Source organism: Zeugodacus cucurbitae, chromosome 2 (genome assembly GCF_028554725.1).
Source record: "Zeugodacus cucurbitae isolate PBARC_wt_2022May chromosome 2, idZeuCucr1.2, whole genome shotgun sequence".
Taxonomy (NCBI): Eukaryota; Metazoa; Arthropoda; class Insecta; order Diptera; family Tephritidae; genus Zeugodacus; species Zeugodacus cucurbitae.
In genome coordinates, this window is record NC_071667.1 from 43,417,302 (window position 1) to 43,433,875 (window position 16,574).

At 37.0% G+C, this 16,574-nt stretch overlaps 1 protein-coding gene across 2 annotated transcripts in view; it reads left to right on the forward strand.

Annotated features, from left to right (window-relative positions):
* Hey_0 (transcription factor cwo) overlaps positions 1-16,574 on the forward strand; it is a 30,342-nt gene extending 13,768 nt beyond the window's left edge. Inside the window, exons 2-4 of one of the 2 annotated variants that reach the window (XM_011194308.3) lie at positions 11,356-11,479; positions 12,532-12,853; positions 12,912-16,574. In XM_011194308.3, the coding sequence (XP_011192610.2) occupies positions 11,356-11,479; positions 12,532-12,853; positions 12,912-14,383 (1,918 nt within the window). In that variant the 3' untranslated portion in view covers positions 14,384-16,574. The remainder of the gene's footprint in view (positions 1-11,355; positions 11,480-12,531; positions 12,854-12,911) is intronic. The other variant, XM_054235380.1, reaches the window with a different exon arrangement.

The following is a 16,574-nucleotide window of genomic DNA, read 5'->3' on the forward strand; positions in this document are numbered from 1 at the left end:
TCAAAAATTAATAAAATGGCGTAGTTCTGAAAAAATGTCGTTTTTTAGGTAGAAAATGTCTTTTTTAATGCCAAATTTACAATTTTCAACAAATCAATTTCTCGTTGAGTTATGATGTCAGCAATTTTGAGAAAGGTCGAACCGAGAAAAACGCGTTTAAAGTTTCGACTATAGCTGCTATCGAATAAGCAAAAAAATAAAAAAATCGATTGTTTTTAAATGCCAAACCGGTATAGCCGCTTAAACGATTTGGGATAAATTCATTAACTTTTTTTGTAAATTTCGGACATATTTTATGCTTTCCTCCCGAAGGACCTTTTTTAAGCCATGTTTTCTCGGTATGTTGTGTTTTTTACTTCAATCTCCGATTTAAGCAACAAATTTTCAATTTTATTTATATCTGTGGATAGGAGAAGCAGCAATTCTCTTACTATTCCCGCCGTATGCGTGAGATCATTCTTTTGAAAGAATTAAGTGTCCTTTATACCAATTTTTTCGCCTCAAGTTGATTACAAAAGCAAATTATTAGCGGTTTTATAATTTTGCAATATTCTACTAAGTACTACTACTTTCTTCCAACAGGTAAACTTAAGTATACTATATTATGTTCGGTCTTATAATTTTGCAACAGAGTCTATATACTGTGAAAGCTCTCTAAAAGCTTTCATCATAAAAGTGCTTCTCTAATTCAATAATATACTTTAAGATCTATGAGATCGTTATAGAAATAGCCTAGTTGTAAAGTGGAACGAGTGAACACATTACACAGGCAAACACTCAACTTGCTTCTTTGAATTTATCAACTGATTCTGGTTAATTTGGGTGCGCCGAATTAAAGTCTGTAATCAGTTTGTCTCTATCAGCTCTAGTTTTCATGATATAGTTTTTTTATATCCTCCACTTAACTGATGACCTGAAAAAAAAAATTCGCAAAAAAAAAAGAAAAAGAAAAATAAGGAATAGAAATCAAGAGGAATTTATAATTGATTTGCTTGTTCTATTCGCGACACTCTCAAATTTAACGAATCAGAGAAAGCTAGTCAAAATGTATTTAAAAAAAGAAACAAGTTTACAATAACGCTAATCTAAATAGAAATATGGCAGATATCACGAGGAGTCAACTCACTGATTCTAGATACTGTATGTAAAAAAATACAACGCCAACCTCCTAACCATATTTGAACCGTACATAAACAGTGTGCATGTTTTATTGCTGAATGTACCCTTACAATTACTCATTATCGGTCCGAAATGAAGTATTTGGCTCTAGATAAATGAAAGACGAACCACGAGATTTAGACGGCACTGCTTGCTTCTAAAGTTTATCCATCCATATTCCATCCTGATATGGACATTTTCAACCACAATTTGTTTGGATGATATTTATCAAAAATTGTCCAACTTCAAGAAAGCGTTGCTAGTTTTCAACACCACTGTATACTCACACATTCATACATATATACATATATACATATGTTTATGTATGTATATATACATATATGCACAATATTTGTATTTACATTTGAGTTGTTGCTTCGTTAGTGCTTTCAATAAACTTGGCATTGACGTCATTAGATTTATCGACTTAGTGAGATCAGGTTATTTGCAGTTAAATCTGGTATACACTTGTGCATATGTTTGTAGGTGTGCACATCGTGACATACTCAATGTGTACACTGAGTATAAAATTGTAGACATTGATTATTCCAACTCACTTGCTGACTACCTCCTCTCATCGTGCTATTTTTTTCCACACTGCAAGGTGTATGTACATACATACATATGTACATATGCCTACATATGAAAGATGTATGTATGTGTGCATACTTTATCAGTTAATGCTAATGTTTGTTTATCTATTCTAGCGCGTGCAATTCTTTTCTATTTATAAAATACATATAATACATACATATGTTTGCATGTGTATCACACGGATTTTCTCCACATTTTGCGGAATATTAGCTCTACGCCCCTGAAGGCATGAAATGTGTATGTATTTTTGAAGTATGTTTTCTTATTGCTGTCCGGAATTTGCCGATATAATAAAGGATATTGATCACGTGTGTCTCAATACATATTACTGTAAACTGTGTAGATGCGTCTTCTTGTTAATACGAAAAAAAAATCAGTTAGCATTATAACTTATTAATCGGTATTATATATAGATTGTATATTTTTATGTAGGTACATAACTATATGGCGTGGGTTAATGTACTGAAGATAAGAAAGTATGTATATTGAATGTGAGTTTTTTGCGTATACAAAACCCACCAATAACAGTCACGTGTTTTTAGAATTGTTTTCAAGTACAGTTCAAAATGAATTAATTGTATTTGTCATACTCTACAAAGGTATATTGCAATTTTTTACAATTGCTTTCAGATGACCTTAGATTCACGATGTAAGGAAGTTCGACATATGTACATACATATTTATTAAATCAACTCGGATTTTACTTTATTTTATCAACTGAGTTAGCACACCGACTTTTCCTCCTACAATGCTCCACAAACCCATTTAATTTACGCAACTGTAAAACCACTCTAAATGCATGAAAGTGTATTTAATGACAGAACAGAAAACCGTGCTGAACACTCATCGGCTGAATGATGTTCTTTTCGTCATTGTTTTCTACGTTCATCATTCAATGGTCGCCGAACAAAACAAATTAGAGCTAAATATAAAATGAATCTAAAATGAGTTGCCGCTTGCTCGCCACGCCTTTAAGACGTTTGTTTATCATTTTGAACAATTACTTAATACCAGCTAGCGACTAGCCGAAGATGACATCGAAAGCAACTTCATATACTTGCAACTGAAGGCCCGACAACTCATCTACATTTACGTTTTGGCGACACTTGTTCTTTATGACATTCTTGCAATGCAATAATTGTTTTTTGTAATGCCCCTTGTTGCTACTTGACTTTGGTCACAAAATACAAAAATAATTACATATGTATGAATATATGTATGTAAGTACGAAATAATGTGTCAGCGCCGGCCCAAGTCAACGTAACGAAACAGTGGTTGGACGTTGCTCAACACGTACGTTTTCATGAATTAAACGAGTGATCTCGTTTGTGTAATACACAAACGAAATCGAAACGTTTTTGCTCTGTACACATAAAATGCATGAGTCTATTTCGGAAATAAACGTTTGACGTTAAACGTAGCGGGTTTGACATCGTTGCTCGTAATTAGTTGGCGCTCTCATTTGTTGATGGCGACTGCACGCTTGCAGCACAATCATGCAGAGCACACGAGATCTTCCAAAGTGTTAGATGTTATAGAACGTGATCGCTTCCATAAATGGTGTTGATGTATCGAATATTTGCCTTTGCATTTTCATATTGTCTTACAGCATTTTGAAATTAGTGTTTCCAAGGTATAAAATTCGAAGGTCGAAAAGTTCTACCTAAATCAGATACAATAAAAGTAAAATTACAAATTTACCATCATTAAAGCTGAAACTATATAGCTCGCGTATGCGAATACGAATGTGAAAGCGAAAAAACGCGCTTGACTGCGATATATCGAGCAACTCCATAAATGTGCTTTTGAATGCGTTGACAGCTGTGTACAAGGTGATACACGTTTTATTTGCGAGTTTGAAAACGACCTGGACAGCGATTTTAAATTTTATTGATATTTATAAGCAGTGTACATAGAAAATCTCGAATTAAGCAACAGAAAAAAATGTTAAACTGCCTACCTTGTTTATTAAAACTTCATCACCCCTAATCTTTAAATATTTGATAAATATATTATTAATAAATTAATAAATATTATATTTCACAAAATACTTATATTGTATCGAAGAAAACGAGCTTAAATAATTAAAACATACCAGATTGTAAGTAACATAATGTTGGTTGATATTCTTAAGAATGTGAAGGTTGCTGTGTTAGCGCATGAAAGTTGAAAATTTTCAACTTCTGTGCGTCTTCGAATCCGAGTTCGAATTTCGGAGCGTTGGTTGCGAAAACATGCGAAAGCTATGTAGCTCATCTCATAAGAACACGCATTCGCGAGCTATGTAGTTTCTGCTTAACTGCCACTAATGACTATGATGAATAATGAATGAGAATGGAATGTTTCAATCATCATATAGTCTATGTGCTGATATGTACATATATATTCTATAAATATGGAATGACTTACACATTACTCATACGCTATTGCTCTCACAGCAAGCCACATATTAAATTTGTGGAAACGAGGTCAATATTGTTGTTTTCGGCACACTGATTCGATTATTTGTGTTTAGATTAAAATTACATTACATATCTACATGTATGCACATATCCGCGCTTGAACATTTGTTTCTATCAATATACAGTAGTTTTCCGAAATATCGAACCAATTAATTAACGGATCTATTCGTTACATCCAATTTTTCGTTAATTCGAGTACTCACACAGAGGTAAGTTTTTCAATAAAAATTTTCAAATTAAATATTCGTAAATCGCAGTTTAATAAATTGTTTTATTAAAATATTTGTTAAAAAAGGAAAACCATGGCAGAACAATTCAAAAAGTAATGAGCTTAAAAAGCAAATTCGCGATATTCGAGAGCAAAATATTTTTTTCATTAGTAGTACTCGTAAATTTCTATGGCTACTTAAAAAACTTGATTAATCGTCGTTCACAATAAGTTTGGCCAAATTGGTATTATTTGTCTTTGCTGCTTTTAGCAATTTTGCGCCACTTAAATTGCTGCGTAAAAGCACAGACACTACTTCCTTGGATATTTTCTACTACGGAATATTTCCTTTTTGTAACAACAGCTCATATTTTTCGAAAGGTTTGCCTTATTTTGTAATATAGTCGAAAAGATCTATTTGGTGCTAATCAATCATTTTAAGTTTCTCATCAAATTCAATATTTTTCATATACACATTTTTTTCAATTTGCACATTTCTTTTGAATTTTTTCAAGTTATATTTTAATTCTGTTTTTGCCACGAATTTATTTGATGCATATTTTTCTACATACGCATATCTTCATCATGTTGTTCGTTAAACCGAGTACTTACAAATCCCCGATGTTCGTTGTTTAAGGTACTCAATGTAAAAATTTGCTTATTCGTTATAAGCGGCTTTTTGTAAAAACGAATTCGGAAAACTACTGTATTTGGAATTTGTCGGAAAAGTTCTTTTCAAGCCAAGGCAAGTCAAACAAGTATTAGCGTAGTAGTAATCAAAAGTGTCACCTTTTTGGTCCCTGATAATAACTCTTTCAGTCTTATGTTCTTTCTTTCGTTCTCAATTTCAATAAAAGGTACTGAAACATAACCAACTTTCTTGAACAATCCATCAATTTTTCTTTTTCATCATCGAGATATTCATACTTGACGCCTCTCCAACGAAAATATATTTATAAACAAATCTTAAAACTGATTTAGCTGTAGTTGTATTCTCTATACACACATTCAGACAGATTTGGCCACCAGCTTTGTGTGTTTTTCATCGAACATTTGTTTTGTGCTTTTTTATTTGGCGCTATTTTTAGATGGCGTTCGGTCTGAATTTCTGCCTCACTTGTCAATCGGCGGAGAGCCAAAGCGCCAATGAATGGCAAGTGTTTGTGTTAATAGCTTGATACATGCCAACACATCTGCACGTGTACAAATGTCTATCCTTCGCGTATATTTTTATACTCTCGCAACAAATTTGCTAAAGAGAGTATTATAGTTTTGTTCATATAACGTTTGTTTGTATGTCATAAAACTAAAGGAGTGAGATATAGGGTTATATATACCAAAGTCAACAGGGTGACGAGTAGAGTTGAAATCCGGATGTATGTCTGTCCGTCTGTGCGAGCTGTAACTTGAGTAAAAATTGAGATATCTTGATGAAACTTGTTACAAATATTCCTTCGGACCGTGAGAGGGTTGTCTTTGAAGATGGTCGAAATCGGTCCACTGACACGGCCTCAAAATGGCGAAAACCGAAACACACAAACCAACCCAGGTTATGTTGAAAACTACTAAAAATGCTTTAATTCAGTAAGGAAAACCACCAGAAACATTACATTTCATTAGAAAGATTGTACAGAAGAGCTGCACTCAAAATGATATACAAAATTTTAAATGGACGTGGTTCCACCCTTTTATGGGTCAAAAACCATATCTCCGAAACTACTCGACCAATTTCAATGAAATTCGGTTCATAATATCTTGCTGGCTTTCGAATGATAAGTTAAACAAACAGTCCAAATCGGTTCACAACCACGCCTACTTCCCATGTACCAGACCTTGAAGTCGATCTGAATCGTTTACTTTAATACATATAAAATAAGCACTAGTGAAGATATTGGAGCAGAACTTTGCGCAGAATACTGTATTTATTGTGTGGCATCGACCTTCTAATTCAGAGGGAATATTTTTCTTCTAATAATATGTCTCCGTGAAATCGGGTCATAACTTCCCCTAGCTCCCATATACCTAATATTAGGATTTTCAAACTTTCGATGGACCTATATATGCCGAGTATGTGAGTCATATTGTGTGTTATATTAGTAAAATTATATAAATAAATTGCGAGAGTAGAAAATGTTCGATTACACCCGAACTTAGCTCTTCCTTACTGGTTTGTATGTGATTGGCGTTGCAACCGTTTAGCCGGTTATAGCCGAATCGACGATAGTGCGCCACCTCTCTCTCTCCTTCGCAGTTCGGCGCCAGTTGGAGATCCCAAGTGTAACCAGGTCGCTCTCCACCTGGTCCCTCCAACGGAGTGGAGGCCTTCCTCTTCCTCGGCTTCCTCCGACGGGTACTGCATCGAACACTTTCAGGGCTGGAGTGTTTTCGTCCATTCGGACAACATGACCTAGCCAGCGTAGCCGCTGTCTTTTTATTCGCTGAACTATGTCAATGTCGTCGTATAACTCGTACAGCTCATCGTTCCATCGTCTGCGGTATTCGCCGTTGCCAATGTTCTGAGGACCATAAATCTTGCGCAAAATCTTCCTCTCGAAAACTCCTAGTGTCGTCTCATCTGATGTTGACATCGTCCAAGCTTCTGCACCGTAAAGCAGGACGGGAATGATAAGCGACTTGTAGAGCTTGATTTTGGTTCGTCGAGAGAGGACTTTACTGTTCAATTGCCTACTCAGTCCAAAATAGCACCTGTTGGCAAGACTTATTCTGCGCTGGATTTCGAGGCTGACATTGTTCGTGTTGTTGATGCTGGTTCCCAGGTATACGAAATTATCTACGACCTCGAAGTTATGACTGTCAACAGTGACGTGGGAGCCAAGACGCGAATGCGCCGACTGTTTGTTTGATGACAGGAGATATTTCGCCTTGTCCTCATTCACCTCCAGACCCATTCGCTTCGCCTCCTTATCCATGCGGGAAAAAGCAGAACAAACGGCGCGGTTGTTGCTTCCGATGATATCAATATCATCGGCGTACGCCAGTAGCTGTACACTCTTGTAGAAGATTGTACCTTCTCGGTTTAGCTCTGCAGCTCTTATAATTTTTTCCAGCATCAGGTTAAAGAAGTCGCACGATAGTGAGTCACCTTGTCTGAAACCTCGTTTGGTATCGAACGGCTCGGAGAGGTCCTTCCCAATCATGACGGAGCTTTTGGTGTTGCTCAACGTCAATTTACACAGCCGTATTAGTTTTGCGGGGATACCAAATTCAGACATCGCGGCGTAAAGGCAACTCCTTTTCGTGCTGTCGAAAGCAGCTTTAAAATCGACAAAAAGGTGGTGTGTGTCGATCCTCTTTTCACGGGTCTTCTCCAAGATTTGGCGCATGGTGAATATCTGGTCAGTTGTCGATTTTCCAGGTCTAAAGCCACACTGATAAGGTCCAATCAGTTCGTTGACGGTGGGCTTTAGTCTTTCACACAGTACGCTCGATAGAACCTTGTATGCGATATTTAGGAGGCTGATCCCACGGTAATTGGCGCAGATTGTGGGATCTCCCTTTTTATGGATTGGGCAGAGCACACTGAGATTCCAATCGTCAGGCATGCTTTCTTCCGACCATATTCTACAAAGAAGCTGATGCATGCACCTTATCAGTTCTTCGCCGCCGTATTTGAATAGCTCGGCCGGTAATCCATCGGCCCCCGCCGCTTTGTTGTTCTTCAAGCGGGTAATTGCTATTCGAATTTCTTCATGGTCGGGTAATGGAACATCTGTTCCATCGTCATCGATTGGGGGATCGGGTTCGCCATCTCCTGGTGTTGTACTCTCACTGCCATTCAGCAGGTCGGAGAAGTGTTCCCTCCATAATCCCAGTATGCCCTGGACATCGGTTACCAGATTACCACCTTGGTCTCTACATGAGGATGCTCCGGTCTTGAAACCTTCGTTAAGTCGCTTCATTTTTTCATAAAATTTTCGAGCATTCCCACTGTCTGCCAGCTTCTCAAGCTCTTCGTACTCACGCATTTCGGCCTCTTTCTTTTTTTGTCTGCAGATGCGTCTCGCTTCCCTCTTCAGCTCTCGGTATCTATCCCATCCCGCACGTGTTGTGGTCGTTTGCAACGTTGCGAGGTAGGCAGTCTGTTTTCTCTCCGCTGCGAGACGGCACTCCTCATCGTACCAGCTTGTTTTTTGTCGTTGCCGAAAACCAATTGTTTCGGCTGCAGCGGTACGCAGTGAGTTTGAGATGCCGTTCCACAGTTCCCTTATACCGAGATGCTGATGAGTGCTCTCAGAGAGCAGGAGTGCAAGTCGAGTAGAGTATTTCGTGGCTGTCTGTTGCGATTGCAGCTTTTCGACGTCGAACCTTCCTTGTGTTTGTTGACGGGCATTCTTTGCTGCACAGAGGCGGGTGCGTATCTTCGCTGCGACCAGATAATGGTCCGAGTCTATATTTGGTCCTCGGAGCGTACGCACGTCTATAACACAGGAGACATGTCTTCCGTCTATCACAACGTGATCGATTTGGTTCCGCGTGTTTCGATCAGGAGACAGCCAGGTAGCTTGATGTATATTCTTATGCTGGAATCTGGTACTACAAACGACCATATTTCGGGCCGCAGCGAAGTCGATCAGCCTCAGGCCGTTTGGCGATGTTTCGTCATGGAGGCTGAATTTTCCGACTGTTGTGCCAAAGACACCTTCTTTACCCACCCTGGCGTTAAAATCGCCAAGCACGACTTTTACATCGTGGCGGGGGCAGCGCTCATAGGTGCGTTCTAGGCGCTCATAGAAAGCATATTTGGTCACATCGTCCTTCTCTTCCGTTGGGGCGTGGGCGCAAATCAGCGATATGTTGAAGAACCTCGCTTTGATGCGGATTGTGGCAAGACGTTCATCCACCGGGGTGAATGCCAGGACTCTGCGACGGAGTCTCTCTCCCACCACAAATCCAACACCAAATTTGCGCTCCTTTATATGGCCGCTGTAGTAGATGTCACAAGGACCCACCTTCTTCCGTCCTTGTCCCGTCCATCGCACTTCTTGGATGGCGGTGATGTCAGCTTTGAGTCGTATGAGGACATCAACCAGCTGGGCAGAGGCACCTTCCCAATTAAGGGACGGACATTCCAGGTGCATGCCCTTATATCATTATCCTTAAAACGTTTGCAGGGGTCGTCATCAAAAGGGGGGTGTCTCATCCGAGGCTTTCGTAGATTTTTCATTGGGGAGACTTTTTTATTAGGTGGGTCCCAAGCCCTACGCACAACCACATAAGCGGGATTCGCCTTCTCACTTTAGCTCGCCTTCAAACGGATGTCTGTTGGCTACCCAGAGGATACTTGGTCTAAAACCGGAAGTCGTGAGCTGCTTGAACCATGTGGAGAAGAATCGTTTCTGGCCACTCCCAAGTGAATGACAATCAAAAACTTTCCTCACTTGCGTGAACTTCTACACATGATCCCAACCTCCTGGTTTGTGTATGCGATATAGAATATTTGTAGTTTTATATTAGTTTCTTGCTGCTAGAAATGACTAGCAGTATTTCACCAACATGCGTTATTATCGTCTGCAAGAGCAAATCTCTTTGTTTTTTGTTTTATGGTTTTATATTTCGAGTGTGAGCGTGTGCTATGTGTAATGATTCGATAATATTAAGTTGTAGCGTTATAGCCTAGACAGACGGCAAAGTCAATTCCGATTAACTGCGCTTTTAATCAGTTCCAAATATGTAGGTGACAGACGGCAGCAAAGCGAGCTATAAACTCCCATAAACAGCTGATTGGCAATAACATTTCCATTTTGGTAAAATAAAATTCGATAGAAAGCAAATATTGCGGTTGTTAGCCGCACAATTAGTACAAAATCACTAATTACTACAAAAATATACATAACAAAAATATATACATACAGTATTTTCCCAGTAGAAAGTACATTTTACTGACAGCTGGGATAACATGATCGACACGTCTGTTGTCCTTTATCTTTTCGTATAAAAGTTATTTAACCCTCTCATGCCCGAATTAAAATGGGCGGAGGTAACAATATTTTTAGAACAGATATAGATTAGTCTTAACTCAAATATGAAGTGATAAAAATTTCAATGTCCTATGTATGCTGGTTCATTAGTTACAGGATGTTGCTTATAGGCACAAATTAAATTATTATAAATAAACTAAACACTTTTCTCATGAAATTTTTTTTTTAAATAACTCTCTTATCTTTACTTATTTATATATTATAGTTCACTTTGTTTTAAAATAAAACAATTATTTTTGTGTTTTTGTATAACCAATTCAGTATAACATTTTTCGAGAAACCGATGTTGCCAATTTCTCTCTGCGGAGAACTCTTACTGAATGAATACGTGCACAGCTCATATCGGAAAAAGTAACTGTACGCTTGCACAAGACATAAGTCTATAGGCAACATTGGGCATGAAAGGGTTAAGGTTCATAATTTGTTTGAGTGCTTGAATTTTAATTGATCTAAGCATAAAAAATATTAATCTCAAAATAGCTAAAAGCTTTTTACTTCACGTGGTTATGTAAAAATGTTTTATATACATATGTAGGTACAGAAAATCCAATTGGAGCTTGGATTGTGAATAATAGCGACGGTGGCAAATTATTTATAAATATTAAATACATGTATAAAATTATAATGAATGAATGCTTAAATTAAAAACCAAATATCATATGTACATATATACAATATCAATTTTGTAATTTAAGCTCATTTGATTTCATAGATTAATTGTTATTTTAAGTATTAGATTGTATAAAAACATTGTAAACTAAAATATACATACATATTATCATAATATATAAATAGTTTATTAAAAATTTTATTTTATTTGAAATATCTCGTTTTGAATCAAGTGTAAACAATTGAACCTAAAATTTTTACCTATTGATTAAACATTTTACTCACCTATCTTCTTCCTCCTTTTTTTACATACGAACAAATATAGCGAAGCAGCAGTATCCAGTTTTCCTTATTGCACAGAATCTAGCTTAAATTTTTCCACATCAGCTACAGCGTACAGCGAGGATGATGCAGAATATGCCACCGGAAGACGTAATAAAACTTCGAGGGTAAATATTTTCCTTACTTTTCTTTTGTAAAAAAATTAGCAATCAACCCAAGTGATGAGCGCAAACGAAATACTCGTACTAATCAGAATAAATACGAATTCTATTCCAAGCCGGGAAGATGAAATTTATAAATATTCGTACCTACCTACATACTACTCACATTACGTTAGGCTCATTGCTCGCATGGTTGTTCTAAAATATGTGTGGTGAGGGAGTTCAGAGCTGTTTGCTACAGGGCATGGCACAAAAAAAAAACAGGAAGTAGTGAAGACGGTGAATGTTAAGAGGAAATGGTATTTACTGTGAAACCTCTCCATCCAGTGGTTCAGCAGCGGCAGCGCGCTTACTCGTACAAACGTTCTGCATCATCGCACAGATTCACAATGCAAAAGAATTAATAAAAACAGAAAACAAATAAAAATATTTATATGTGAACATATATACATATGAACACATATATACATAGATCTAAAGTTAAAAAAAATGCACTGTGAACACGACCACTTTTGACTCCAAATGCTCTTCTTACTCAAATGTACATATGGATGTACCCATGAATACACTTACTTGCTTAGCATAATAAATTATCTTAATTAGTAATATGCATTCGTATGTATCAAAATTCATCTCATAATTCACTAATGGTTTAAATAAAATTTTTCATATTTACCTCGGAGTAATGCACACCCGGTACTATCATTCATCCACAACACATCCAAACACCACACACAGAAACACCTATGCAAACATAAATACATACATACATATGTATATATTGAAAAATTGAATTATCTTAGAGCGTTTAATAAATTGGTAGCTTAAGAATATTTGGAATTTTGAAATAAAGTTACAACATATTTAACCATATCTACGGTTCATGGCAATAAAACAATGTTAACACCACTTCTTTTTCTTCTCTTTTTCAATAGTTGTTGTTTTACTTCTTGGAATATTTTATTGAATCAATCATTAAATCGCAAATCTAATAGCGAATGTTTGTTTTCTTTTCTTTTGATTTCAATCCTTACCAATATGCGCTTGTACATCAACAGCAAGATCCATTATCACATCGCATCATCGAGAAGCGAAGGCGTGATCGCATGAATTCCTGCTTGGCAGACCTTTCTCGCCTCATTCCGCCTCAATATCAGCGCAAGGGTCGCGGGCGCATCGAGAAGACAGAGATCATCGAAATGGCCATCAGACATTTGAAACATTTACAAAGCGAGTGCATCCAGAAGGACAACGAATATCGAATGGGTTATACGGATTGCATGAAGGAGGCTGCTAAGTTCCTTTACGAGAGTCACATGGAGGAGTTTTGCTACCGTTTGGTGGCACGCCTGCAAGAGCACTGCGTGGAGCTGATGAAGAGTATGTATATTAATTTCGTATTATTCTTTATATTATTATTATCTTTATATTTCTTTAGATGACTGCTACAAATCCCGAAGTTGTCATATACCTGACAATGTGAGTGCATCAAGCGGTAGTCCGCATCAAGCATATCACTCCGCTCCGCCGCTCTGTCAATTGCGCGATATGCTGGGCAGTTCAGACATTGAACAGAGTAATGACCATAACGATGTTAAGGATTTGAGTTTCCGCAATCATTTGAACCAATTGCAACGCAGTGCTGCTGTCGCAGCGGCTGCTGCTGCGGCCACCAATAACACTACTAGCAGTATCGTACACGAGCATAATAGTAGCGGCAGCCAAAATAATGCAGCTAGCAATTCAACTACTTCATCTACGACAACATCTTTGAATAACGCCATTAGCACGACGACAGCTGCGCCTAATAGCGGTGTGTTGATAGTAGGCGGTGGTCAAACCGGCAGTTCGCAACTACGTCCACATCAAGCAGCCGTAATAACTTCCACTGGTCCGGCTACATTGAACCATCACAACGAATCCAGTAATCACGATTTTGAATCATCGCGAGAACCGCTCTTACACACTGACACATCCAATATGCATTCACCTCCACCACGCGATTCAATGTTGCATCATCACGCTCACCTGAGTCATCATCAGCATACCTCGGATAGTTTGTTGTCAGCGCGGATGCGCAATTTCTCTGAATCATCACATGATATTGAGCACAACAATAACTATAAATACAAAAATCATATAAAGGAACGTTTCAATCACGAGTTACATGACGAAGAGACATCTAGCGAACATTGTCCGGTACCGCCGCTTCTGCAGAGCGAACATTCACATACGCACTCCTTGTCCGAACATTCGAAGGATGGTACCGAGCCTGAAATTGCGCCTATTATGGCAAAGAAACGTAAAATGGCTGAAGCGGCAGGGGCGGCGGGCACAAGCGTCAATAGCAATATCGTTTTGGATGACTGTGACACTCGCCCATTGCCACCAGTGCGTACTTCCACCACCACAAACAGCTTGCTAAGCGCACGCGATGAAAAACCTTTCAGTTTCGCCGATATCAAAACTGAACTGAGTGCGCCACCCGGCTTAGGAGGAGCGAAATCACATTTTAGTACACCAAGCAGCACTACCCACGTATCACCCAACTTACAAACGTCGCGTTCATTCGCTGTGCCGATATTTGCGTTACACGGTCAGGGTACTTACTACATACCACTAAATGTCGATTATAACGTGTTAGTGCCATTCCTTAATGGTGCTGAATTACTGGAAAAGAACTATGCTTCAATGCCGGTAGTGCATCCCATAAATATTAATGTGAACTTTATGCCACCCGCACCAACATCATCAATACTCGCTGCCGCTGCTGCAGCGGCCGTTGTAGCGGCGGGCAAACATCAATTGCCACCTGTTAACGGTACAGTATCCTCGACGGCGGCGGCTGCGGCAGCCAATGTGGCGGCCGTGACCAAAGCCAAGTTGGAGAGCGTCAGTAACGGTTGGTAATCGGGAAATCACGCCAAATTATGTTAAAACGTATTACAACAACTACAACATTGTTCGGAGGCGCGAAAGCATAGGTGCATTGCGTTCACGTACGGGTCGTATGTCTGCAAGACAAGACCCAATCCTCAATTACTATTACAAGGAACAGCACTACCTCAGACATCTGTGAAATAGGATGAATCAATAAAGGGGACCTTAAACTAAGCGTCAGGTAGCAACAAGTAGCAGCTGCACACAGTGTGTTGTTACAGCAGCAACTTCTCGAACTAGGTAGTTAGCCTGTCTGACCGCTAGTATATTTAGCTATTGCAGAATGAAATTGATTATGTGAGCGAAGTAATACATATTTATGTACATATGTACATAAATGGAAAACAAACCACCAAGTATAGCATTAATAATTGTAAAAACAACCCACTCTGAAATTGAAGGCAAGAAACATAATTGGAAATAATTTAACGAGGTTTCGTCTTGTCTAAGAAACATAACAGCAGCTAACAACAAACTATTACAAAAAAATTAGTATAAAATAAATTGTTTGAAATTTTTTAACTACTGAATTTTTCTGTTCTCTGACTGAGATAGCAGGGCAATGAGTGTGCAATTGAAAGGGAACTTTATTAAATCATATAGTATATATGAACATAGGTTTTTACTTGTATATGAATAGGGCAGCCATGTTTGTTAAATTGTAGCACTAAACGTATGTTATATTTGCTGTGCATTAAATAAAAAACAATGTTACTAGTCAAAAACTACAATGAGAAAAAAAATAAAGTGTAAACGTTGTTATAACATTATAATGTTGAGGAAAAACCGTTACTCATACAAAAGATTTGTTATGTTATTTTATAGTGTAATATTTGTAGAAAATTTTGTGTAGCATATATCTGTATGTCAAACAAAATAATTTATTACCATTAGTATAATCGTATAAATTTCGGTTTAGAGGAGGTGTTTAAGTTAGTACTACAGTTATGGAATATTTGAATTTATTTGCCAAGTGAAAAAAATACATTATGAAGTGGAATATTTTCGATATATCTGTTTGTTATAAGATAATATATGTACATGTAACAATTATATATGTATATTTTAAATGTTAACGAGTATGTTTATTTTGTATAAAAAATTTAACTATAGGAATTATATTTAAAAAGAAATGAATGGAGCAGTACAATTTTAAGAAAAACACAATTTCTGAACTTTTTTACATACCGCAAAATAAAAAAAATATGTCACCCGTTTTGTACTTTTATTACTTTCAGCTCAAGAATAAAACAATATGTAAAAATGTATAAATTTCTTCTGTGAAAGAATTCAAACAATATATTGTGAGTTCATTTATGATATATGCAAAGCCTACTGTACAGTTTTGATGAACTCCAAACCGTTAATTGTTCGACTGTTTACCTTATATACAGATTACCAAATTATAATATACAATTAAAACAATATTGTTGAAATAAGGCTTTGTTACCATAAACGTTGGTATATACATATTTAATGAAATTGAAAGATTTGAGTTCTTACTATTGTTGAAATCCCTATAGTAACTATGCTAAAAACGTTAACACCTTGGATTAATTTAATTAACAGGAAAACAAAAGGGAAAGCAATTAGTGTACAAACAGGGTTGGTATAAATATACAAACATGTGTGAAATGATTGAAATATTAAAAAATAATATTCCCACCAAATTTATATAAAAAAGTTTTGCAATCGAAACGATGCAGCGATTTTTTGAATTGAGGGTTCACTTGTATGGAGAAAACCTACGTGTTTATTTTCGAGGAAGGTTTGACTTTTTCTCTATAAACACATATACTTTATATATAGAAAGACAATGTAATATATATAAGTTGTTAAAACACACGAATATTTTAAAGTTAAGTTTAAAAAAACGCGTGGTTTATATTTAGGCATACATATATATATGTGTGCATGTATTAGACTAGTGTAAAAATACTGTATTTGTATGTGTGTCTGTAGATAGGTGTATTTAACTTTTATTCTATACTAAACATGTACCAGCTAAGTTTATTGTTCACTATATATGTATGTGTCAATGTTATTATATACAGGTATGTATGCACATAGACATTTAATATATGAATGTACGACATTACTATTAAGAACAATAATAGATATAACAAATATACTGAAATAAAAGTTTATATAAATGTTGAAA